Source organism: Oryx dammah, unplaced genomic scaffold (genome assembly GCF_014754425.2).
Source record: "Oryx dammah isolate SB20612 unplaced genomic scaffold, SCBI_Odam_1.1 HiC_scaffold_25, whole genome shotgun sequence".
Classification (NCBI taxonomy): Eukaryota; Metazoa; Chordata; class Mammalia; order Artiodactyla; family Bovidae; genus Oryx; species Oryx dammah.
In genome coordinates, this window is record NW_024070209.1 from 49126091 (window position 1) to 49148288 (window position 22198).

Sequence of the window (22198 nt, forward strand, 5' to 3'; positions counted from 1 at the left end):
TGTTTAAAATGGCCCCAGATGAAGCGCCGAGGTGCTGCCTAGTGTTTCTAAGTGACACAAAACTGACAACATGTGTTAGATGAACTGTTTAGCCATGAGGTACAGTGCTGTTAGCTATGACGTCTATGTTTAAGAATCAACTGAATATTAAATAAGGTGTCTTTCAACAGAAACACACAGAAAACAAGGTTTTGTATTGATCTGTTGATGCCAATTGTGACCAAAGGCTCACAGGAACCCAGTCCTATACTGCCATTAGGAGCTCTGGTTCAGTATTTGCTAATTCAGTGTTCATGGCAACTTTAGAGAATACGGCTATCAAGAATAACAAGAATCTAAATAAATAAATAAATTAATTAATTAAAAAAAAGGAATAACAAGAATCAACTACACAGAGAGACACAGACAATCATATATTTGTGCTTTTTGACATGAGGACAGAAGATGCCTGGGGAGTCCGGTCCAGGCTCTGCTGCTCCCCTGGAGATGGCTGATTAAGTTCCTGCTCTCCCCTTCAGGAGGGAGGTTCAGCTGAGGACCCTCGCTTCACCCCCACACTTCTGCTCTGACCTGCTCCTGAAAGCTGGGAGTTGACCAAGGGGAGCAGCTGTCCTCTGACCACATGTCTGCTGGAGATCCATCCTGGTCCACATGAAGGCCCAGCCAAATCCCCCGTGTGGTGGTCCTGAGCTTTCAAGGCTCACTCGTGATCTCGCCCAGTTGACTTCTGCAAAGGGTCTCTGGGAAGCTCCCAGGGAGGTGGAAGGCAGATGGAGCTCAGCTTCTGCTCTCCTACGAGCTTGCGTCCAATGGTGCAAACTGCCCATTCCTCACATAGCGCACTCTGAATCTGTCACTCTGTGCTTCATAACTAAAGACTACGCTGCTCAGATAGGAAGAGATTTACCGGGGGTAAAACTAAACAGGAAGGCAAAGGGTGATCAAGAAGAAGGTAAAGACAAGTGGTTATGGATATTTCTGTGAGATGGTCTATGTTTTAATATAGATGGATATTATTTATTGTCATTTTAGTGAATACAGATATACTGCATACTTCTGAATGCATGATACATTTCTCACACATGCATAAAAATTCCTTTCTCAAAGAAAAGATCTAACTGGCTGGCGTATATCTTAAATATGGCAAATATGTTTCAATTTTTTAAAAAAGCTATAAACTTGTTAGAAGAAACTATAAGAGGATCTTTTCATTTTACCTCGTGGTGTGTGAGAGCTTTCTAAGCAATACAGGGGACACCTGAAACCACAAACAGGGCAAGGAAGCACGATGTGAATTTGATAAGTAAGGACAAAACTTCAATAATGAAAAAGAGCCAGAAAAAAGTCAGTTACAACAGATGGAGCAAGACAGTCTGCAACAGATACAACAAACAATGGGCTCTTAAAGATTAAGAAAAAGACCAAGATGAAAAAGAAAAATGGGAAATGATACATGACTTGGGCTCTACTGAAAAAGAAGTATCATTCAAATACATCCTTGCTAATTTAAAAAAAGTGCTTCTGAAGCCCTCCAAAATTTTCAATTCCATTCATAAAAAGGCCTAATTCAAGAAAGGCTCATGAAGTCTTAAAGTAGAAGTAGCAGGCATGTCCAGTTAAATGAAAGCTAAGCTAACAATCTTATGAATCACAGCTGGCTTCTCCAAAGGTAAAACTGACCCTCCAAAAATTCATTTGTTCTCATTCTGCAAGAGTTCTCTAGCTTAGACACCACCCCAGTTGACATGGAAGACTGAATCAAGGCCTGCACTCTATGATAACAGCACTTTTTAGCGTCCTCATACAGTCAAATGCTTGCTGTAACTTCTTTTCACTTGCCATCTTGTGCCATGGTAAGGTTCTGGATTTGACCCTGCTCTATGCAATATTTTTATTAGCATTTTAGAAAATGACAGAAAGCATACTGACAAGCTTTGCATAAAAGAAACAGTTAAAACATTGGCAGACAGAATAGAAATGCAAAGAGGCGAATGGATGTGCCAAAATAAAGAATTTGTTTTGAGATGAATTTTTAAAGGGATTCACATAAAGTCTTGCTGTTGGATTAAAGAGCAATTCATATGACATAAGAACAAACTTTGGGTGAATTAGCTAAGCAGACCTTCAACTTCAGTATTAGATCAATATGGGATGCAGTTGCTTAAAAAAAACAAAACAAAACAGGCAGGAAATAAACAAACAGGCTTAGGCTACACCAACAGTCATGCGAGATACACAGCTGCAGCATTTCCACATTTTGCTCCTGTCAGAGCACATGTGAAGAACTGCATTCAGTTCCTGGTGTCCTGTTTTAAAATGAGAGGACTTCCCTGGTGTCTCAGGGTTAAGAATCTGCCTTCCGATGCAGGGGACAAGGGTTCAACCTGTGGCCAGGGAACTAAGATCACACATGTCCTGGGGCAACTCTTGAGTCCGCACACAACAAAAGATTCCACGTGCCACAGGGAAGACCTGATGCAGCCCAATACGTTAAAAATAAAAGGAGAAACAAATACAGCATATTGACAGAACGATGAAAGATCTAGAAACTAGTGGGCAGAAGGGCAGAGGGTAGGCAGTGTGGAGAGGATATGCTGGCTCTGTGCAGATCCAGTGCAGAGAAGGAGCCCACTGCTTTCCACACAGAGACTCAAGTCCAAGAGGCACATGGAAAAACTGCTAAAAGTTGACTAAGTTTATAGCTTCCAGAGTAACAGTATACCAATTTTGGTTTCTTAGGACAAATATGCATCAAGGTGACACGCCAACACTTGGGGAAACTGTGAGGCATACATGGGCAGTCTGTCTTTGCAATTTTTCTATAAATCTAAAATAACTACAAAATAAAAAGTTTATTGATAAACAGAGACAAGGAGGCAGATGGTTCAACCATTGACACTCAGTGTAGTGAGTGTGACCAAACTTAGAAGCTAACTGAATTTTACAAAGTATCTTTTGTAAGATTTTTAATACACACACTGAAATCACCAGTAATACAACTATTTGGGTAAACTGTTAAAACTTGACACCAAGAGTTGATCAAGAGAAACACTGATGGCAACATTGTTGAACCTGAATCTCTAACACAACATGTCTGCTATGGCTCAGTCTGAAGCTAGGTATTCAGTGAGTTCGCTGGAGAAGGGAATGGCAACCCACTCCAGTATTCCTGCCTGGAGAATTCCATGGACAGTGGAGCCTGGCTGCGGGCTAAAAGTTCATGGGATGGCAAAGAGTTGGACATAACTGAGCGACTAATACACACACACACACGCACATTTCAGAGACGCATATGTAAGTACAAGTATCTGACCTCTTCTCTATCTCCTGTAATTCAATTATGTCTGAGAATTTACATCTTGAAAAACATAAATTACTTCATTTTATTTCTCCTTTTGAGGCATTACAGTGATTTTTTAAAAACAACTTTAATCATTGATGGTTTTTATTTACTTTTAAAAAAATGTTTATTTATTTGGCTGGACCAAGTCTTAGTTGTGACATGCAGGTTCCAGGTCCCCAACCAGAGATTGAATCTGGGCCCCCTGTATTGGGAATGTGGAGTCTTAGCCACTGGACCAGCAAAGAAGTCCTATAGTGATTTCTTGAAAGTATGTGAATCAGAGTTCTTTATAAATTACAATGAATAAACACAGGAAATATAAAAATGAAAAAATCGACACTCTGCAATCACTATGTAAACCAGCTTACATTAGTAACTGTGAATGGAGGGACATGTGACATTTGAACCCACTGCGACAACCAGTCATTACAGTCCTCTTAACAGAACTCCAGGAGTTGGTGATGGACAGGGAGGCCTGGCATGCTGCGATTTCATGGGGTCGCAAAGAGTTGGACGTGACTGAGTGACTGAACTGAACTGAGTAAGTATTATAAAATAATCAGCACCTATAAAATATTCTATGAAGCAAACATCTGAGTCAACCCTCTAGAACTGATTACCACTTAAAAGAAATATGGGGAATGAAAAAATATGCTAACATGACATCATAAAAATGCAAACCAGAATGTAGGAAATACCATAAAGAAATGATTCAGTTTCTTCAACAAATAAACAGCCTTTTTAAAGGGGGAAAAACTGTTATAATTTTGAAGGACATAACAACCAAATGTAACTATGTAGACCTTTTTTGGATACTGATTTTAACAAACTAACTCATTTCTGAGCCAACTGGGAAAATGGAAGGATCGGGTATTATATAATATAAAAGACTTACTAACTCTTTGAGGAGTGACAATGATGTGGTGGCACCTATGTGCCTGTGTAGTGCATCCCTAACAACTAGGGATAAATACTGAAATATCTGTGGGTAAAATAAAACACAGGGCTCAGATTTTCTTCAAAAATGTTCAAACCCTCCTAAAGGAAGTGAGTAGGAAACTGATATAAAAATGGCAAAATGCTGATGTGCTGAACCTGGGAAATAGAACAGGGGAATACATTACCAATGAGTTAAATCTCAGTCAATTAAAAAAAAAAAAAAACTCAAAACAGCAAAGAGATACAGAAATCACCTTCTAGTCCTCTCTTTACTCTGAAAAATTCAAAGTGCTAGTCGCTCAGTTGTGTCCGACTCTTTGTGACCCCATGGGTGGTAGCCCACCAGGATCCTCTGTTTATGGAATTCTCCAGGCAAGGATACTAGAGTGGGTAGCCATTCCCTTTTCCAGGGGATCTTCCAATCCAGGGATGGATCCTGGGTCTCTTGCATTGCAGGTAGATTCTTAACCATCTGAGCCACCAGGGAAGCCCCTCTTTACTCTAGGCTGCCACTAACCTAGGATCAACACTCTGTGAGCTACTCCATCAGTGATGCACTCCTCTGACACCATCATCTAATATATCAGATATCCTGTCCACATTGACAATGACAGTCTTTATACACCTGAGTGAAAGATAGTGCCTGTGGTGACATTTTGATATACCAATTTAGAAGCCCAAGCAAAAAAGAGGTAAGTTTGGTATGCTTGGTTTTGGTATATCCCTCAAATGTATCCTAATCACTATTATCTCTCACAGGCCTTTTCTCTAGCAAAACTGTTTACTGTTGAAAAATTCTCCCGTGTTTACTTACCTTGGCCTTATTAAATACTCATTTCTGACCATCCCATTGGTCTAGAATGTCTGCTTCTACTCTATCCAGACAAATCCCTTACCCACAAAACTTGCTCAAACCTCTTCTCCTTAGTCCCTCTGCCTTCCTCTGAATATTCAGATTCACAGAATGTTAGAAGAGACCATTCATAGCTTTCACTGTCCAATCATTTTAAATAGATAATGCCTCCTGGATTATAAGACTTCTTCCTCCATTATAATGCAAATTCCTTGAGGGCAGGGACATTGTTTTACCTTATATTCTTTTATCTTACCTTACTTCCTGTATCTTCTCATATATTCTGTATAACATTAACACTCAAATTATATGCACAGAACTTAAAAGTGTGGTAGACAACTGTTCTGTATGTCCAAGATGAAAATGATCATGATGGCTCAATGACTGCTTGCCATATGCCTGGCACTACTGTAAACATCTTATATATAATAACCATCAAATACAACCACCTTAGCATTATGCCTTCGTCATGAAATCATACACAGAGAGGTAAACAACTTACCCATGGTCACAGTTTGTAAAGTAAGTGACCAGGCTGGGGTTTGAACACCAGCAGTCTGGCTCCAAAGTCCCATTGATAAATTTACTATTCAGCATCTTAGAAAAAACTCGAGTAAACAGAAAATTTCATCCACTGAAGAAATCTAGCCTCAAAGTATCTATAAACTAATAAACCCTCTGATCCTACAGTTTGGGGTAATTTCATTTCAGCAGTATAGGCAGTGCAAAAGGAGTCTGGAATAAGAGTCATGAGATCTGAATTTTAGCCCTGTGATCTCAAGTAGTATGACTCAGCCTTTCTAGACTGCAATTTTATTTGGAAAAGAAAAAAAAGGAGGTTGATTTCCTTCTGGACCAAAAGGTCTATTATTCTATCTTCTCTTGATTTTATTGGAGAGAAAAAGACTAAAATAAATTAATTCATTATCCAGCTGCCAAACTGGCCTAATTCCCACACTGAGCTCTCTTGGCCTGGACCAGTACCACTGCAACACTGGCGCAGGAGACTCGCTGGGCTTGCCACCTCGGTGCTCCCTCTCTCGTGGCACTTTGGGGAGGAAAACAAGGTTCACAGGCCCCCACACAGACATTTACATAATGAAAGGTTTGGGGACTCAAGCCACAGTAAACTGGAGAGGGCAGCAGAACGGCATCAAGTCTTGGTTTTAAGGTCCCTAATGATACTGCTGAGCGTGTGTCTGTTCACACTCACTCAACCACCTCCAGTTTATTCATCACACATCTCCACTTGAACATCTAACAGACATCTCCTACCTAATATGTCTGAAAAAGAACTCCTGACTTCTGCCTCCAGAAATGCACCTCCCCTCTGTATCTCAGTAAATGACCCTCCTCTCACACAGCGGGCTGGTGGGTATCTTGTTAGCTCTAAGTTCAGAGGACTAAACCCCACTGCCTCACCATCTCCTACAAAGCTCCACCTGTACCTCATTTGCCCTCCTCCTCCTCGCTGAGTCAGCTCCAGCCTCCCTGTTCCTCACATAACCTGCTTTATTCTGACCCCCAGAGCTTTTATACCTGAAGTCTCTGCTTGAGAGGTATTACCTCTTGTGGAAGGCTTCCTTGACCACTCTTTGAAAAATAAACACACAGATCATCCATTCACCTCCCATCATAGTCAATCCTCCAGACGGCTTTATTTTCTTCAGAATTATCACTAATCAAAATTAAATTATATGTTTCTTTTCTCTACCCTCTCCCCATTAAAATGTAAGCTCTACAATAAGAACTTCCTCTTACCTTTCATTACTCTATCTCCAGTCTCAACACCAGGCCCTGGCACATTGTTTATTGAGGGAACTACTTTCCCAGTCTTCAGTATCAGTCTGCAGTATCTGCCCTTGCACGGCACACATCTCTCCTTCCCTCACAGCTAAGTCTGTAACGGTGTTCCCACTTTCTCATGTTCATCTGGAACTGAATACCCTGCAATCTGGGCTCTAGCCTATGCTCATTAAGTTCTACAACCCTCCTCACTCCAACAGCCACAGCCAAAGAACACTCACCGCTTATCTTCTTGACCTTTCTGCAGCAATACTGACCACATCCTCCTTCCAGAAAAATCACCTTCCTAAGTTTCAATGACAATACTCTCTCCTGATTCTCCTTCTACTCTCCAGGTAATCCCTTCAGCCAGTCTCTCCTGCTCCTTAAATTTAATGATCAGTCTCCCCATTGTAATCTATAGGTTCTAACCATCCCTGAGCAGTCAACTCTACTACTATGGATTTATCTTAGCCCAGACTTATTCCATCTGAATTCCAGATGCTCAACTGTCCTTGGGTAGCTCTACTGGGCTGTCCCACAGGTACCACAAATAAAACATGCTAGAAATGGAAGTCACTTCACTCTCCCCTGCTTCCAACCTTGACCCTTAAAGCATGCTTCTTTGTCCTAGATATGCATTCTGATAAACAGCACTGCCCAACTAATCAAGCCCAAACCCTGAGTTTTCCTAGACATTTCACTATTCCAAAATCCCCGTGCCTCACTGTTCACCAAATAGGTCTCCACTTGAACATCTAACACACATCTCTTACCTAATATGTCTGAAAAAAAGAACTCCTGACTTCTGCCTCCAGAAATGCACCTCCCACCTCCCCTCTGCACGTTGTGTACGTGCGTGTACAGTCGCTCAGTCGTGTCTAACTCTCTGTGACCCAATTTGCACTCACTACAGCAATTATCTAGTGGTAACTTACCTGTTTGTCTCCCCACCCTGCCCTCTGCAAATCCATCCTTCAGAATATCTCTTTCTAGAACACAAAAATCATACTGGTTTGAAATTTCTTAAAAACTCACTCCCATTTATCTACCCTATTGACAAGGTTCATTTCCTGGCATCAGCCCCTCCATTTTTGCTTCAATAATGTTAAATTTCTTATGGTTTCCCCTCAAAGGAAAATCCTTTCTGCTCATCTCTCTGTCCATGGGATATTCTCCCCAACATCAGAGACAACTCAAACACATAACTCCTTTTGGGATGTGTTCATGAATTCGTCCATGAAACTGAGCAGCCTCCCATATCGATTCTTTCACTGAACCTTGCAAGTATAAATTTATTATAGTTCATACTATGATGAACTATACAATTATAGTTCACACTTTGTATTCAAATTACACTTCTCATCTTAGAAGGCTGGAACTGGAATTCCCTTTGTGTTTTGTCCCAAGTCCCAACACAGTATCTCCACATAGAGAAGGTATTCAGTGCATACTTATTAAATGAATGGATGAAAGCAGAAGTCAGAAAACCATGGCCCATGGGCTAAACCTGGCTTACCACCTGTTTTTGTCTAATCTGTGAGCTAAGAAGAGTTTTTGCATTTAAAAATGTTTAGAGAAGAAAATTTTAAAAGGAATATTCAGTGATGCCTGAAAAATACATGAAATTCAAATCTCAATATCCACAAATAAAGATTTATTGGATCATAGCCAAGCTTATCTGTTTACGTTCAGTCTTAAGGCTGCTTTCAAACCAGGAGAGCAGAGTAGAGTAGTTGTAGTCGAGAGCAAGTGGCCTGCAAAGTCATACTTGTTATCTAGTCCTGTATAGAAAGTGTACTGACTTGAATGAAATAAAATGATCACAGATGTTTGGGTGTGACAGAATTCAGCAAAAGTCTTGGCTTTACCACTTACTGCCTGGCATGTGTGTGCACTCGGTTGCTCAGATGTGTCTGACTCTTTGTAGTCCCACGGACTGTAGCTTGACAGGCTCCTCTGTCCATGGGATTTCCCAGGCAAGAATACTGGAGTAAGTTACCGTTTCCTCCGCCAGGGGAACTTCCCGACTCAAGGGTTTGAACCTGCATCTCCTGCACTGGCAGACAGATTCTTTACCACTGAGCCCTGCATGACCTAAGACAAATAACCTAACCTTTCTTGCATGCGTGTATGCTAAGTTGCTTCAGTTGTGTCAACCTCTCTTACTTAGACTCAAACTTCAAACCTGCAGAATATGGTAACATATCTTGCTGGACTGTTGTGAAATTTTACTAAGCCTCATAACTGAGATCCCTGCTGTAGGAACCAGTGTATAAAATGCCTGGTACAGAGTACAGCTTAAAAGACCTTGATGCTGGGAAGGACCGAGAGCAGAAGAAGGCGATGACAGAGGATGAGATGGTTAGATGGCATCTCTGACTCAACGGACATGAGTTTGAGTAAACTCTGGGGGATGGTGAAGGGCAGAGAAACCTGGCATGCTGCAGTCCATGGGGTTGTGAAGAGTAGGACATGACTTAGCGACTGAACGCAACAATGTTGAGAAACCAGGCCTGGATTTGAAGTCCGGCTCCATTACAGATTGTGTGATGAAGAACTTCTCGGTGCTTCAATTTCCTCATTCATTATACTGGGATAATAATAATATACACCTTATAGAACTGTTATGAGAATTAAATGAGTTGGTACTTGTGAAATGCTGAGCACAGGGCCTTGCAGATGGTAAGCACTCCATAAATATCACTATTACTACAGCAGATGTTTGCTTAGTAGTGGTTTCTCCCCTTCCCGCCTCCTCTTCTACTCCACCTCTCATCCCTATTCAAAAAAGCCTAGATCTAAATAAAGGAGTAAGTCAATACTTGCATGACAAGTGCAATTATACCTTAAGGGGAGGTTGAGGGGGTCATAACAACCTTGTGCTCACTCTCTGAGCCTCTCTTCTCAACATACTTTCTTCCTCAGAAATCTAGCCTATCCCCAGACTTCAATGTAGGGGGCTATAAGATTCTTTTTTCTAACCAAGATTTCTCTCTTCTGAGACCCAGTGCAGTGTTTCTCAACTCCTGATTTCTCCCTAATGGCCTTACCTTCTCGGGGCATCTTCCTGACCCAGGGACTGAACCAGGGTCTCCGGCATTGCAGGCAGATTCTTTTATCATCTGAGCCACCAGGGAAGCCTACCTAATGGCCTACCATCACCTTAAATCCAAAATGTCAAAAGCTAAAACTTACTCTTTCCCCTACCTCTCTCTTCCTATCTTCCCTAACTACTATTAAGAACCTGCTATTCTTCCAGCATGTTGACTGGTCATCTTGCAATTATACACTAGTCCTTGTTCTCTTGCAACGAGACTTTATCTCAAATTGTGTTGCCTTTTTTTTTCTTTTTGTTCCTACCATCACTGACTAATTCAGGTCTTTTCAACTTCAAGCTCATACCACCGTCTCTGAATGGTTCCTGTCACAAGCACCAACCTACTCCACACACACTACCACACTAATCTTTCTGAAACTTACTCATCATGCTCTTTGTTTCAAACTTTGACCCCTTTTCCATCCCATAATCTCTATAGAAAAAGGAAAAGACTAACCTTAGAGTCACAATCAAATCCTTCCCTATCTACTTTGCTCCAGTCTTCATTTCTAATCTTATCTCTCATAACAAAAAAAAAATACCACCATCTTATATTTATGCAGTGCTTCATCCAACTTAGAAAACACCCCTACATGCCCTGGTATTTAATCTTCACAGAGACCCTTGGAAAGAGGCCAAAGCAGCGGTTGCATCCTTCTTTTACAGAAAACAGATCTCTCGCACTGACTCAGAAGTCAGGACTTACATATGGGCATCTGTTCTAGAGATCCTGGTCTTCTCAGGACTGTCCGATAGACCTCTCTCTAACATGCTCTTGTTTTCTCAGCTCTGCAGTCTACTCCCTGCCATTCTCCTACTTGGTGGCCATCCCTGAAGTGAAGAGTGTTGGGGAAAGTTCATAAAGCAGTGTTTCTTAGAGATGCTGGAATGTGCTACATCAGGTGTTTAGCTTCCAGACTCTGCCATGTATGGCCAAAAAGATCCCTCTAAAGAAGGGCTTCTATAGTGTATTTCTCCAAGCACACACAATCAAACATCCTCACCGCAGGCCACAATACAGAGCATGCTGTGTCTGGACTAGTTACGCAGACTTCATTTCCTAACTCTTCCCCCTCAACCACGGCCCTCCATCCATAGGGAGTTCACTGCTGTTCCCAGAACATTCCAAGTCTCAGGGCCTCTGGGCCTCTGGACTTGCTGTACCCTCTTTTTCATATCCTTCACTTAATTCAAGTTCTTTCTTTCAAAGCTCCATCTTCAGAAAAGCCCTCCCTGACCATCATTATCTAAAGTAGGTCCCCATTCTCTAGTCCCAGTCTGGGTTCTTGTAACAGTTATCACTTTCTAACACTCTATTACCTATTTATTCTTTTATGGTCTTTTTCAGGGATTCACAAACTTTTTCTGTCAAGAGCCACAGAGTAAATATGTTCAACTTTCTCTGTCATAACTCCTCAACTGTGCATTATAGCACAAATCAACTTTGAGAATATGGAAATGAGGAGATGTGGCTGTGCTCCAATAAAACTTTGTCTACCAAGACAGGCAGTGGGCCAAGTCACAGGCCATACACCCTTGGCATATTCCTTCTAACGGAGTGTGAGTGTCAGAGGAACAGGAAGCTTCTCTATTTTGTTCACTAAGGTTTCCTTGTGGCCAGAATAATTCCTGGCCCCGAGTACACATTCAATATATAAACGTGTGTTGAGTAAATAAAAAGAACTAGTCTGAAGTGGGGAGTGATGCTCCTCTTCTACCTTCTCAGGAGACAACAGCATGACATTCAAGGCGAATGAGGCCAAGGTCATCAGCTCCATTTCCGTTTGGTTAGTATCATACCATGAAAAGTGGTCTCACAACCATTGTGTGCCTGTCACCAGCAATAACCACCTCATGCAAACAATGCCTTTTATTACATAACCAGGTCCAGGTAGGAGTCTGTTAAAACACAGGCCGCTGGGCCCCACCCCCAGAAGTTGTGATCAGTAGGTCAAGGGTAGAGTCTAAGAATCTGCATTTCGAGCAAGTTCCCAGGTGATGCTGACAGGCTGGTCCTGAACCACATGTTGAGAAGCACTGGATGACAGTGCCCCCAAAGCAATAGGACGTGAGTGCTCAGCTGCTCAGTCCTGTCCGACTCTTTGCGACCCCATGGACTGTAGCCCGCTAGGCTCCTCTGTCCATGGAATTCTCCAGGCAAGAGTACTGGAGTGGGTTGTCATTTCCTCCTCCCGGGGATCTTCCCGACCCAGGAACTGAACCTTTGTCTCTTGCATCTCCTATAATGCAGGCAGATTCTTTACTGCTGAGCCATCAGGGAAAACCCCAAAACAATAGTACTAGCATTTTTACACTATCGGGTGGGGGGTGGGGAGGAAGGGAGAGCCACAGATTCCTGATGTTTCGGTGATCTGGCTGGAGGGGAACTGAAGGAAAAACAAAAACATAAAACTGACAGCTCCGTGGAACTGCTGCTCCAGTAAAATCAAGACAGAAAAGCATTAGGTCTTTAATTTTTAACAGACTGCCTTCCAAACATTCTTATTTTCACTTGCAAATCTAGCTGTAACAGGCTAAAACAATAAGCCAAATAGGTAAAAGAGAGACACCACCAGTGGGTGGCTAACCTTGATAGTGGACTAAGGATTATCTCCATTGGCTCCATAATCAATTTCCTTAAAATTAAAGAAGAATCATAGCCACCTGTCTTTCTACTGCTAGATGCCAGGAGCCTTTTGGAGATGGATACTGGGTATATAATCTATATAGTGAAAGTGTTAGTCACTCAGTTGTGTTTGACTCTTTTACCACCCCATGGACTATAGCCCACTAGAATCCTGTCCATGGGATTTCCCAGGCAAGAATACCAAAGCGGGTAGCCATTCCCTTCTCCAGGAGATCTTCCTGAAACAGGAATTGAACCTGCATCTCCTGCATTGCAGGTGGATTCTTTACCATCTAAACCACCAGGAAGCCCAGCAAAATACATGTACAATAAATGACCAAGCCTAGGGGTCACTTTTTTCAAATGATGAATTCACCATAATAAAACTTGAAATGGACTAGCAATAGTTTTTGCAAATTCTACATCTGTCAACTCCAGGGATTTCAAAATAACCCCTCAAACTCACATTAAAACCACCCCAAAGCCATTACTTACACCTCATCAATCTGAACACCCCTCAAAGGAATTAGAATTTATATACATTTGTAGCTGTTTATAAAGTGGATTTCTACTGTGATGGTTTTATGTAGCTAAAGTAGGTTAGAATAATTTTAAGGTCAAAAAATAGGGTAAAATCTAACTTCTTAGGAGAGAAATTCAGGAAACAGAAATCAAGAATGTTCATGAATGGACAATTAAGTAGATGGCAATACTGCATCAACATGTACTTACAAAAAGAGAGTATTATGATCAAAATATGAATTAGCAGACTTCCAATTTGTCTGGACGACTAAAGTGTTTCTCAGCTAAGAGCAAGTAATTTTTTAAATGAAAATCCAGCATCTGAATTAAAGTTTCAGTGTGGAATATATCCTAGATTTTTACAGTGTTATAAAGAAGAATGTAAAAACATCTCATAAACAATTTGTATATTGGTTACATGCTGAACTGTTATTTTGTATATATTGAGTTAAAGCATTAAATTATTAAAATTAATTTCACCTTCTCTGTTTTGTTACTGTAGCTCCCAGAGAATTTCAAATTACATGTGACTTGAAACTAGATTTCTATTAGACAGTGTGATCATGCAGCCCAATTCTGCAAGATCTGCTATCTCTTTTCCCCTTTGGGTGGTTTCTAAAAAGTTTGCAGAAAATGATAGGGAGCAATGAATAAGCATACAGATACACAGTATGTCTGACATGGAGGGTCACCTCAGGCCAGGTGCTCATCCACTGAAACCTGAGGTTCTAATCACCGTTTTTCTCAGGGGAAGGAAGATCGGTTCCACCTCAGCGACCACTGTCCATGTGTGTTTAGTTGCTAAGTTGTGTCTGACTCTTCTGCGACTCCCCAAGGACTGTAGCCCACCAGGTTCCTCTGTCTGTGGAATTTCCCAGCAAGAATACTGGAGGAGGTTGCCATTTCCTTGTCCAAGGGATCTTCCCCACCCAGGGATCGAACCCGTGTCTCCTCCACTGGCAGGTGGATTCTTTACCATTGGGCCGCCAGGGAAGCCCTCAGTGACTACTATGTATGCTCATATCTGTAGCTATACAAACACATGAAATTCATTTCAAATTGCAATGAACTGTATCAGAACTGCTAGCAGTGTTAATAAGAATGAACATGATCTCTGACTATGAAAACTGCCTGGTTCCCACCATCCCCCACCCCTCAGCATGTATTTCATTCTTACAGAGAAGGGACACATTTCTAACAACTCCTTTATATAATCCCTGCCCATTTCACTTCAGTGTCTTTAACTCCTGATTTGGAAAGTTTCTCATTTCCTTGCACTCACTGTCAAAACTCTACAACCACAGAGAACACCAAAGGAGAATGCTGGTTGAGGAAGAATACCAGAAGGAAATAGGGTCCAGTTACTCACCCCAACAGTTGCTATATAACCATAAGGATGCCACACACCAAAAAAAAAAAAAACGCTATACGGAATATAAAAAGTTTAATACCTTGAGCTCTCTTTGCTAAGTATCAGAAAGATACTTACGTATGCAGATGTGTGTTGAGACCTTAAGTTTAAGGATAATATTGTTAGAGAACAAAATGTACTGCTGGCAGAATTAGAAGTGATTGTGAAGCTTGAATGAAAATAATGTTTAAAAAAAAGGGAGGGGGGTACAAATATTGCCAAAACATTAAAACACTTACATGATTTAATTACCCTGTCATAAAATATAAACTTCAAGGACTAATTTGAGCACACTGGAAAAGAGCCACAACCTATGCAACAGGAAAGAATTTAATTCCCTAACATGTGTTTCTAACCCACTGAATATTATCATCCTGCAGCAAGGGTCAGCAACTTGTGGCCAGCTCTGGAGACGACTTGGAGTGGCACTGAGTAGGTAGCCAGAACCATTCTCTGACTGGAAGCCTGAAGGAGGCAGGAAGCTCACACACAGTGCCAGTCAACATGTAGATCTTCACAGCCAGTCAGTCTGAACCCAGAGCCAGAGGGAGGACAGAACAGCGCCTTGGTGTCCAGTCCCAGGCCATTCCCCAAGGAGTCAGCTACCCTAAGTTATTTTCATTCTATGCACACATAGTTTACTCATCCCCTCTTACTTTTATGAAAGTTCCAAGTTCTCTTTCCTATAAACTCTTTTCCTCCTAACCAGTCTCCCCATACAAAAGCAGGGATGCACTTTTCAGTCTTACCATTTTTTAAGACAATTATTAAACATCTCTAACAGTCACTCCCAAATGTTCACTGGGCCTCCCAAAGGCCAGACACTATTATGCCAGGTGGTAGCATACAAAGATATAACATTATACCTATGTGGGGCAGCCAGATAAGTGAACAATTACAGCATTAAAAAAATGCCTGGAGAATGACCCACGAGTGCTATTGGAAGGACTTAACTTTGCTGGGTGGGTGGGGAGGGTGACAAGAGTCTAACAGAACAAAGGTAAAAGAAGTCAAAACCAAAATTACAGTCTAATATACCTGCAACTGTTCTAATGGTCAACTCATCAAGTTAGCACTCTAAAGTGGCTCTCTGAATGAAGATCCTCTGACTACAGAGAAATCTGAAGTTCATGACGGTGGCACTGACTACTGGCAAGAGAAGAAAAACACACACACACACATTCCAGCAGAAGAAAATGTGCAAACCTAATTAGTCATGATGTCAAGAGGCTTCACCCACTTAATGTCTGTCCCTCCAAGCTGAAGGTGACTTGACTGACCCACTCCTGTGATTGACTTCAGTTGGATTTTTCACACAGTAGTGATGGATTTGCAAGAATCCATCTATACTTTCTCCCTGACACCTCTTGTGGCTACTGGCCAAGTCTGCTGGTTGGTACCACGGCCCTGAAGAGATTAACAGACCATGTACGTGAACAAGATGGACTCACACTCTGCTTTGGTACTATTCAGAAAGACAGTTAAAAACATGGATTCACAAACATGTGGGAGGGCAGTTAGAAAAGCAGCAAGGATGGCACCTGGGAAGGTGCCTAACAAGCAATTCATCTCTTGCTAGTTTCACAGGACCCTGTTTTTACCTCCTGGTACCCAGTTCTTTGGACATTTCATCAGGCATGAGAGTTTTCTGTTTCTGACTTCCTGTGGCTACAGCTCATTCCCAAGATTCATGACTACCCTGCCTAACTTTCTTCTGCTATCACCCTCCTCGTCTCTTGTCCTCATCCTTGTCCAAACCCTCTTTGCACACAAAACACTCACTTCCTTCCCATGGAACATAGGTAATGTGTTCCTTTGGAAACCATCTGCTTTATTCAACATTTCCATCATCAATCAGGGCACAGATAATATATAAAAATTACCACACTTTAAAAAATGCTCTGATCTATAGACCTCTTACAGGTTCTTTCCTCAATTTTAGTGAATAAGTTTAGTGACTAAAAAGTATGTGTGTGTGTGTTAGTTGCTCAGTTGTGTCCAACTCTTTGCAAACCCACGGACTGTCAGTGGCTAAAAAGTATACCCAACCATTTTAAGGAAATGAAAAACATCATGGCTCCTAGCACAATGCTAAAATTAATGTGAAATTAAACTTTCATCAACAAAGATTTTAATTACGAATGGCACGACTTTAAAATTTTATGAACATGAAGTGTAGGAAATGTTTCTGTATTCATGAAAGAAGCCCCACAGCAGTACTTCTGATGAAATTTAAAACATACCATTTTTAGGAAAATATATCCTAAATGATACCTTAATCTTCACTAAAAACAATTTTTGGAAACTGCATTCTAAAAAAATCCAAACCTCAGTAAATGTATGTGTTATATGTTATAAAGCTGATGTTTTGAAAATTAAGTTAAGACTCATAAGGACATGGATTTCTTTTTTGAAATGTTGCAAACCTAATGTGAAGGAATTTGGTCAATTCACATCAGAAGCTTCCTAATTTTCACTGTGAAAAAGTTTTCAATCTTTAAACAAGACTGCTGTTAATAAACTCTTAAAATTCTAAGACTAACAGAAATTCCTTTAAAACTAAATTTCTAATATAAAACAAGAAAGTTATACTTTGCTATATTTTAACTTACACATGGATGTCAACAGATGAGAATGGACTTCAAAGTCAACTTTATACAAAATCATGGAATCAAAGACTCCAGAAATTAAAATATTTATGTTCTATCCTTTATTGAAAGTCAAAGTAAATATAATAAATGGTTCACTGAAATTTAAAGTCAAGTAAGAATGTCATAATCTTTTTAACAGATCACTTAGTGAAATAAGTTGTCCAACATGATAGCAAAGAACTTTTCAGTGAGAGTGAATTTACTTTGTCAAAGGAAAGCCAAAGTTAAAAATCCCATGCTAATTGCCAATCCTGGCTTTCCAGTCCCCAAATTCTGAAAACAAAATTATTGCAAGTCCCTCTGGGACTGTCTGCATGTTCATTTATAGCACTAGATAGCATTCGTAGAGAATAGAAATCTAACAAAAAAGTGATACAACTTCAAAAAATGGTACACCTTTCAAGAACCAGAGTAATGACCTACCTACTGTTGTACTTAACATTTTGAAAATAAACAGTCTCAGATGCTTTTGAGAATAACATGTTAGAATCACTAGTCCATTTATTCACTATCATTGCTTACATATGGAAATCTTCAAAAACTTAGGGGAAATATAAATCAAGTAGAGATTAGTTCAAATAGGAACTGTATTTGAAAGCTCAAATGCTTTTATCCAAAATGAAGAGCAGCCCACAAAAAAGCTAGGAGGCACTCACGAAAAAGGAGTTAGAAGTCACAATAGAGTCCCTCTCTGAAACTGGGCAAAATTAGTAAGAAAAAAGTTGGTAATTATATTGTCATCAATTTGTTTATCCCTTCCTATGGCATGTCTCATACTGTGCTGCAGAAGCTGTGCACACATGCGTCTTCCGTCTTCCCCACCAGACTTAAGTTGAGGAGCTCTCTCTGCTTCATTCATCCTTGGTACCTAGCCCAGGGCCTTAAACATAGTAGCAAATGAAAAAAAGGGTGAATGATTTAAGGTAATAAAACACATTCCTAACTAGGTAATCAATTAGGCTCCAACTCATGCAAGAACATTTATAATTTCATTCTAGCTAATAAACACAGAGTAATTTGATATGTTTTTAAAAACATTTGCAAAGCTATTAAATGGATTTTAAGCTCTGAATAACATATTTATACTCTAAATGTATTTAAGAAGAAAGCATGTAGTGAAACATTAGGAAAAAAAAAACTTCTACCAGTGAAATAGAAAACGATGGGTTTCACTGTGTATAACATGGAACTAGATGGTGCTGGTAGGTTGAACATAAAGTGACTAGGAACTGACATTGTAAAATGTTTGTTGATGTGACAACATTACAAAGTGAATTTTAAAAGACCCTGGGATTCTGGTTGTGAAAGTCAAGATCAGCAAGCAGGAGACAATGTAGAGTACACAACTCCAGTGTCTGGAAAGGTGGGTGGGGAGTCTGTTTCTCCAGCCGCAGGAACAATAACTCTGATCACAGTCTATATAGTGCTGCTGGAAACAGGTACAGAACCAGCTCAGACCATGGACGCACTCCCCATACCCCAAAGGAAATGATGGAATACCAAGCAGAGCGGGCCCTTTCTGAACTCTCCACAATTCCAGTTCAATCAACTCTAAAACTAAAGTCCAGAGCTAAAGTAGGCAAATGACAGCCTGCAGGCCAAAATGGGCCAAATGTGGCCACCTCCAGTGTTTGTGCAGCCCTCAAGCTAAGAGTGGTTTTTACACTTTTAAATGGTAAAAACGAAGAATCATAAAAATTATATGAAATTCAATGTAAGTCTCATAAAGAAAGTTTTCATTGGAACACGGCTGTGCTCATTCATTACATGTTGTCTGCTTTTAAACTACAACGGCAGAGGGGGCATAGGCTTACCAAGCCTATGATATTTATTCCCTAGCCCTTCACAGAAAAAAAGCATGTTGACCCCTAGAACATGCCTAGAACATTTCTCTGTGCTTCCAGTTGCACCTCGTTTCTCTGAGGTAGTCCACTGCTTTGCAAAGTACAGACTAAAGCTTGATGTCCACCTTGGGGTTCTGTTGTCCAAAGTTACATCCTTACATACAATATAGTGCAACTCATTAGGGTGGGCCCAAAGACAGAGTAACAAAGCACTGGCACACAGAACGCACTGAAACGGAAGCACAGGGCAAGCACATTACAGGCGGGTAGCACAGCTCAGATTTCTTCCCAGACTACTACAGCCAGTTCTAGGTCATACTACTGAAAGGAAAAGGGAGCTACAGAGAAGTTGGAGGTGGACAGATGATTAAAAGAGCTCAAAAATCCTACCACTAAAGAAATGGGATTAGTTGGCCCAAAGAAGAAAAGGATGAGAAAAGAACTACACTACGAGGGTGTCAATCAATACATTTGTTGATACGTTAAATTCTAACCAATGCAAATAACTGGCAGCCCCAACTAAAATTCCACACACCATCTATCTAATAAATTAAGTGTGATTCTTAAGGAGATTGTCATTCCTGCCTTAGGCCATGAGCTAGACCCTTAAAAAGTAATCGTTTGACAAATACTGTACTATAAATCTTCAACTGATGTATGGTAGGAATGTTCCTTTCTCCAGAAACATCTGGCATGCTCTAAGTTACAGAAAAGGTGTGCTATTCCTGTGCTGAGGGGTTCAGTAATATTCAAGTAACTAAAAGGTAAATATAAGTTTCATGACCACATGTCTTTCCACAGGACCAAACAGGGGAAAACAGGCTTAAAGTTCAGAATTTGTGTTACATTCAAGAATGTTCACACTGTGGGGTTTTAATTTCTCTAAAGGATTCCTGAGGGTAAAGGAATTTTCCCAGGATACCATTCAATTACAAAACTCAGTCTGCAACTATCCAGATATTTTCTTGAAGCAAGGAGAATGGGTCTCAAACATCCTTCTTCCATTGCTAAGATTCTGTAACTCTAACTCTCCCAGTTCTTATGAGTAAGAGAGCCTACAGCCATTGCTCACTTTTATTTTGTCCTGAAGGTGGTCAATGTACACACGACTTCAGTCTAAGATAAACTTTACATCCCAAATTAAAATTTGATTACCATTTTAATTACAACTTATTTTAAATTACAAGACAGGAATGTTTCCATTAAGTAAAAAAAAAGGGGGGGGGAGGGGAATAGGCATAGCTTCTAAATATTTCTATGAGCCTATGTACCTTATTATTTCAAACTGTCCAACACTAGTTCACAGTAAGTGAAGAAAATACAGTATATTTCCTATTGGTTTTGTGATTTTAGAATACAGAATCCTTGGACACAATATATTCTTGGAGTCAATCTCAAATTAATTATAATTAGTAATGTAAATCCTGAAACTTGCTCTAAATATAATTTTGATCAATCTGAGTTTTTCAATCTTGAAATTCTAAGGCCTATATTTCCCTAAGAATACCTCTGCAACGTTGTGGTGCACACGCACGAATCTGACTCACAAACTTTCTCCACTCCTACATCACCTATACAGGATTTTAACATCAAGAGTACAAAATGTCTTCAAGCCACTTCTACAATCTTGCATTAACCTTACCAAGATAAACTTTTCCGCCAAGTTTCGTTAAGACTTTTTATTTAAAGACCTGTGGTGGTGAAACAAAGAAAACACAACCCCCTCCCCCTTTTCTAAACCATATGGCAGCAAATTAAAGTTAACTTATTTTTTTATCAGCTCAACGCCTAGACCTCGGCCCTAAACATTTTTCTCTTTGTGCTCTGGGATCGGACTAGAACAGTCTGCTGATTTGCAACTGTACCCCCATGTTTTAAAATCACAAAACAAAGTCCCAAACGCCCCCTAACCACTACCAGACCTCACCACGGTCATTTACTAAAACCTGGTTCAGGAGACCGTGCATGCCGGGCAAGGGGCCCGCCGCCCGCCGGGAGCGAGTCCCCTTCCGACCCAGTGACCGAGCAGTGAGTTTGCTCGCCCGGCCGGGCCGGATCCGCCCCGGGAACTTGGGTTACCCGAGCCCAGGGACGCGCCGAGGCCTAGCCGCGAGGCCGGGGCGGGCTCCAGGCGACGGGGGCTTCCCGTTCCCCGACCGCAGAGCCTTCCCGCCCGCCCCGCGGTCGCCCGCAGGCAGGGGCACTCCCGGTCGTCTCCCGGCGACCGGACTCACCCGCCGAGTCCCGGGTCGGGTCCTCGGTCTCCTGCCGCCGCCAGCGGCCCCGCTCGGCGGCCGCGCCGGGCCCTTCCGGGACGGTGGGAGCTCTAGGCCGCGCCGGGGCCCCGCGGCTCCGGGGCCGGGCGTCCGGGCCGCGGCGTCCGGTATCAGTCCCGAGGACCGGGCTCCCGCCGGTAACGGGCCCCGCCGCCTCCCTTCCCCCTCCCCCGCCCCATGACAGTGCAAACCCTCCGGCCGGCCCGGCCGCCCCGCCTCCGGCACCAGGCCCAGCTCAGGGCCGCGGCCGTGGCGGCGGCGGCGCCGCGGCTCTCCGCCCTCGCTCGCTCGCACTCGGGCCCGGCCCGTCGGGCCCGCCTCGGGCCCGGCCGAAGTCTCCGCCGCTTCCCGGCCGCGCTCCGCGGCGCCCGGCCCGGGCGGGGTAGGCCGAGGCCCGGGCGGTGGGGGTGGGGGCGGGGGCTCCTCTCACCTTCATGTCGGGACATCCTAGTTCAGACGGTGGCGGCGCGGCCCCTCCCGGGCTCCGGCTGCAGTGTCCCCTGTGGGGTCCCGGCGCTGCCCGCGCCGGCCGGCCGACTCCCACTCGACTCCCGGGCTCGGCCGCGGGGGCGGGGTGGGCAGGGGAGCGCTCCCGCGGCGGCGGCGGCGGCGGCGGGGAGGCGGCGCGGGGCGGGAATGGGGCCGGGCCTGGCCGGGGCTGAGCTCCTCCAGGAGGCGGGTCCGACGCCGCGGCTCCGCCGGCGCCCGCCGTGACTCGGTCACTCTCGGGCCCGCCGGCTCCCGGCTGCGGCGCCGCGCTCCGCAAACCCCGCTCCTCCCCTCCCCCGGCCCACCCCCCGCCCCTCTTCCCCGGCTCCCGGCCGCCGCCTCCTCCTCCTCCTCCTCCT

At 42.6% G+C, this 22198-nt stretch overlaps 1 protein-coding gene across 1 annotated transcript in view; it reads right to left on the reverse strand.

Annotated features, from left to right (window-relative positions):
• KCMF1 (potassium channel modulatory factor 1) overlaps positions 1 to 21947 on the reverse strand; it is a 78384-nt gene extending 56437 nt beyond the window's left edge. Inside the window, exon 1 of the mRNA XM_040224333.1 lies at positions 21781 to 21947. Coding sequence (XP_040080267.1) covers positions 21781 to 21796 — 16 coding nt within the window. The 5' untranslated portion in view covers positions 21797 to 21947. The remainder of the gene's footprint in view (positions 1 to 21780) is intronic.
• Positions 21948 to 22198: the final 251 nt, after the last annotated feature.